This window comes from Engraulis encrasicolus, chromosome 15 (genome assembly GCF_034702125.1).
Source record: "Engraulis encrasicolus isolate BLACKSEA-1 chromosome 15, IST_EnEncr_1.0, whole genome shotgun sequence".
Lineage (NCBI taxonomy): Eukaryota > Metazoa > Chordata > Actinopteri > Clupeiformes > Engraulidae > Engraulis > Engraulis encrasicolus.
The window spans coordinates 16,114,161-16,119,160 of NC_085871.1; the positions used below are offsets into that span (position 1 = coordinate 16,114,161).

The 5,000-nt window shown below is 44.4% G+C and overlaps 1 protein-coding gene across 2 annotated transcripts in view; it reads left to right on the top strand.

Moving 5' to 3' along the window:
- The window catches only part of scube1 (signal peptide, CUB domain, EGF-like 1), a 203,843-nt gene that overhangs the window by 187,476 nt on the left and 11,367 nt on the right, over positions 1-5,000 (top strand). For both annotated transcript variants that reach the window (XM_063217132.1, XM_063217133.1), the window contains one exon: positions 4,567-4,683. In XM_063217132.1, coding sequence (XP_063073202.1) covers positions 4,567-4,683 — 117 coding nt within the window. The remainder of the gene's footprint in view (positions 1-4,566; positions 4,684-5,000) is intronic.

Below are 5,000 nucleotides of genomic sequence, written 5' to 3' on the forward strand. Positions count from 1 at the left end.
GATTGCACCCAAAATAGTATAATTGAATCTCTGGTAAACCCAGCCAAGAGCTCTGTTAGGTTCTTTTCTAAGTTCAGGCGACACTGGAGAAAGTGTCTATATGTCTGATGGTTGTAGACCTACCTGTCTTTTAATTTATTTTATCCTTGTCTGTCTTTTATTTAACCTTTGTACTTTGTAATTAGCCTTTCGCAAAACCCCTCCCACAAACGGCCACCAACCAATCCGAGCTCAGCAACGGTAACTAAGGAGTGTAGAACTTGTCGGAGGTCCGTCAAAAACCTGCTATTTTAAGGAGACATGAAACGTGTGCCTATGGCACCGTCACGGTCCGACACCATCTGAAGATTGATTAGGACCTTGTTTTTTCACTTTCCCGAAGCAAAAACCTCAAGCGGACTGATAACAGGGATGGATTAAGCCATGTGGAGGCTATTAGCTCCAGGTGATCATATTTAAAAGTAGCAGGCTAACTGTGCAATCGTCTTGTTTGCTAAGGGACTGTTCGTTATTTATTTTCGGGGTCACCGGAAGAATATGGGGGAGGGTCATGCCATTTTTTCCTGTGTTGAGGGGAGGGTCAACCAACATTTTTTGATCTAAAGGGGAGGGTCATTCATTTTTTTGTGTGTGTGCCTAGATTCATTAATATATATATATATATATATATATATATATATATATATATATATATATATATATATATATATATATATATATATATTCTCTCTCTCTCTCGAAATATGAGGCAAAAAACATGCGAACTCAGTGTAAAATCCCCGACTCTCCGCTTCACAGGGCGGTACCAACTTCCTCCAACACCCGCTGAATACAGTCTAGAACTCTCGTAGAGCTAGATCCATCGACGTGGTCGATGGCTAGAACAGCTAGGCCAGAGCCCTCTGAGCCAGCCGAAACCGCGGTAGTCAGATTCTGATTCATTCGTGAAGGAACTTCAGGCAGTCCCAGCTATGGCTGAGCCTCAGGATACGAACAGATGTAGAACTGACAGGAGAAACGGGAGCTGGAGGCACAGGAAATTAAGAGTTTCTTTACAGACGTTATCGGCAGAGGACATATCTGTTAGACTCGAATATTTTCGTGAAAAAAAAGACAACCCCAGACTGCAGGGTATTCAGCGGGTGTTGGAGGAGTTGATGGTCCCCTGTGAGTCTGACAAGAAGGTGGCGGGAGTTTTGGAATACCAATTTGCATACAAACTTTTTGCCTCGTTTTTTGAGAAAAAAATTGACAGTGATTGGTTCCGAGACTCCATTCTGCATCCTGAATATGGCATACCTGTTCTGTTGTACCAATACCAGGGGAAATGGTGGGTGGTTTTAAATGACGATCTAGCATCACTACCAAATGTCTTCCTACAATTTCTGAAGAGCGAGAATGATGACTTTGATGACATGGAGAGCATCAAAACAGAAACGGTAAACCTCTGATTATTTTTATGCTATTATGTGTTCCTCATTAAATCTCCGGGTCTTGCCAGCAGACATCTCTCTCTCTCTCGCTCTCGCTCTCGCTCTCTCTCTCGATGTCGATGTCGCTCTCTCTCTCTTTCTTTCTCTCTCTCTCTCTCTCTCGGTCTCTCGATCTCTCTCTCAATTCAATTCAGAGCTCTCTCGCTCGCTGTCTCTCTTCCTTGCTTTACGGCAAAATGACGTGGGGTCTCCAAGTGGCCATAGCAACCATGCTGCGGGCTCACGTACAGTTTTGACGTTACACCAAAATCATGGATAGCTTTTACCCATTATGCTTTGTTGAATGGTCTGCATATGTTCTGCCTTTTGGCGTGCCCACTAGATGCATTTCAAATAAAGGTATCCTATCCAATACTTTCCATGTTTGATATAATCATGAATAAGGAGTTGTTATTTGTTTGTTTTGTTTTAGTATTGTGTCTAAAGCCAAATAACGTTTGTCAGTACTGAAATCGCCACCGCCTTCGTGAAGTCTAGTGTTCAAGATACCTTAACAATGATGTTGGCTTTAAAGACTAGCGTTGTCATGCAACGCTTTTTGTGAAAAGAAAATGTTTTGCAGTCTAAAACTCGATCAAGTGTCTGGGGGAGGGTCATCGAACAATTTTCGCCGTTAAAGGGAGGGTCATGTATTTTTCGTACACATGAGGGGGAGGGTCATGCGATTTTATTTGGAGTCCTATGTCAATCTTCCGACGGCCCCTTAAATAAATAACGAACAGTCCCTAATATAGCCCCCTTCCCCCTTGCATTTAGCTGGCAGAAAACGTACCCTGAACAAATAACCAATGCATCGCTCAGACTTAGGGACAATATTATATGATATTATAGTATTGGATTCACGGCATTATGATTCAAATTTTATTGGGAAACTACTAGTTGCGATGTTTAATAGCCTATGCGCCAAATGCACAGCCCACGGAGCAGCCCCCACCCTCTCTCCTTCCCAGTTTGTGTCTGTGTATATGCGTCGAGTGTGACAGCAAAAAAAGTAACACTGAAATGGGGCTGCGCTTGTTCCAACCTTGTTATGAAGATATTAACTGTCAACTAAAACCATTAAAGTGAACAGAAGAGAGACGCCCAGTGTGACTGCCCAAGAGCTGCGCAGTGTGCCCAAAGCCCGTCAAAGGTCTTGGCGGACGGCTGCAATGTCCCAGTTTACACCAAGCACTATCAAAATGTCCTGGTTACAGACATCACATCGCTATCATCAAGTTGTTGTATTTCACAGTTGAATATAGCTTCTAGTAATCAGCGTGTGTAGGCCTATACAAGAAGTGTAGGCTACACACATTTCCTATGAAACGCAGCCAAAACGTGTGCCTGGTTCTAAGTTTTTGACGGACGTAGCAACAATAACTAGGGGGCGTGGCTTTTGCGAAAGGTGAATTCTATGTTGGTATGGACCATGGTGTCTGTTACAAATAAAGAATTGAATTGAATTGAATTGAATTGAACATCACCTACACACACACGCACGCACGCACACATGCACGCACACACATCCCCTTCGATCCGATACCCCTCCATTCCCTCTCTCCTTCATCTCTCTATTGCTTTATCCACCCATCCCACCCTACCCCACCCCATCTAACGCTCCATCTCTTCTCCCCTCCACCTCTGCATTTTCATGTCTCTAGATTTTCTTCAACAGCCTGTAGCTTTTGGACCTGGAGACGGAAGAGTGCTCACCCAAGAATGCACCCTTAAAAGTCTCATTAAGCACGAAATCAAATATATAAATATATAAATATTATAATATGCACACTTCCTGCTTCTGGCGATGGCGCCTGCCAGTGCTGACAGACGCTGCTGAGTTACGATGAGTCGGACACGGTTTGCTGGGCTTTGGGCCGCTACAAACAAACGGGGTCTGGTCGGTGGTTCTGGATCTGGATCGGGCTGTGGTTTGAGCTTCTCCTGGGCCCAACTTGTGGTTCAGACACCGTGCTGTGCTGGCCTGGCGTGGGCTGGGCTGGGCTGGGCTGGGCTGGGCTGGGCTGGGATGTTCCAGGAGTCGAGAAGGTGCCATTGGGCCATGAGTGTATAAATGTTTGAAGACCATGTCAAAAAGAGCATAGATACTGAACAGTATATGTGCACTGTGGAAACATTCGCAGAACAGTTCATCCATCCCCAAACACCCAATGGACTGAGCGGATGATTGCCACATACCGTGAAGGTGAAACTTAAACTTTCCATCGCCGGAAATGACTTGACGAAAGCGAAAAGAAAAAATATTGGAGCAACGTTGAAGCAGTGTACTGGGAAACGTTGTCTGCAGTTACAGCCACACCAGGAGGTGGGGGGAAGGAGCGCTGTCAGGATTGGCGAGAGTCAGAGATGATCGTTCGAACTTGACGACCCACCTGAGTTTGTGTGAAATGTCCTCGCCTCACCCGAACTGGGCCAGCTGACAGTATTGTGCTGAAAGAAAAAGCACCACTCTCCCAAATTCTGCACCATCCTTTCCCTGGGCCTGGGACAACTGAACCGTTTGCCCCTTGTCGACGGGCCTGGCGCATCTCAATTGACTGAAGCTGATGTGGAGAACTGATTTTGAAATTTGAAATTAATTTTGAGGGGAAACAAGACTTTTGGCATATGAAATGTTTGCCTGTTAATTATATAAAAGCAGTCTGTGTCATTGACAGTAATAAGCTGATGGAGAAGAAGCTATATATGCCACTATGATGCCCAGCTTATGACACAGTATGTCTACACTATATACAGTATGTGTATGTTTATGTTTACCTTGTTCTTTGTCGATGTCAGAGGTGCGGGATAAGGTTTGTTAACCCTTTGAGGAGTAAGGATTTTCCCTCAGTTTTTCTAGAATTTTTCTCCAACACTCTACAGCTCCCAGAGAACAAAGTCCTTATGACAATACAATGACAACTCAAAAGTTTGGCAACATTTTAATCAGATATTTGTGATGGTACTCCTCAAAGGGTTAATAGCTTAGGTAACATTTTTAAATCAAAAAAAGAATAAACTGTTTCCTTTCTTTCTTTTCTCCTTTCCGACGTTTCCTCTTCCTCTACTTTTTCCTTTCTTTTCATTACGTCAGAGACTCTATCTCCGCCGGTGAAGCAGAAAGCCAAGTTCAGGATCAGAGATGCCAAGTGCCACCTGAGGCCCAGGAACAAGGAGAAACACAGAGAGGCCACCAAACAAGGCCTGCAAGGTGTGTATACACACACACACACACACACACACACACACACACACACACACACACACACACACACACACACACACACACACACACAGACACACACACACACACACACACAGACACACACACACACACACACACACACACACACACACACACACACACACACACACACACACACACACACACACACACACACACACACACACACACACACACACAGCCTGATGAAGACTCTGTATGAAAAATTGTATGACTTTAATACTCCTTCAAAGCGGAGCTACAATGTGCAGGCTTCTAATCTGGACTACACAGTGTGTCTCTCT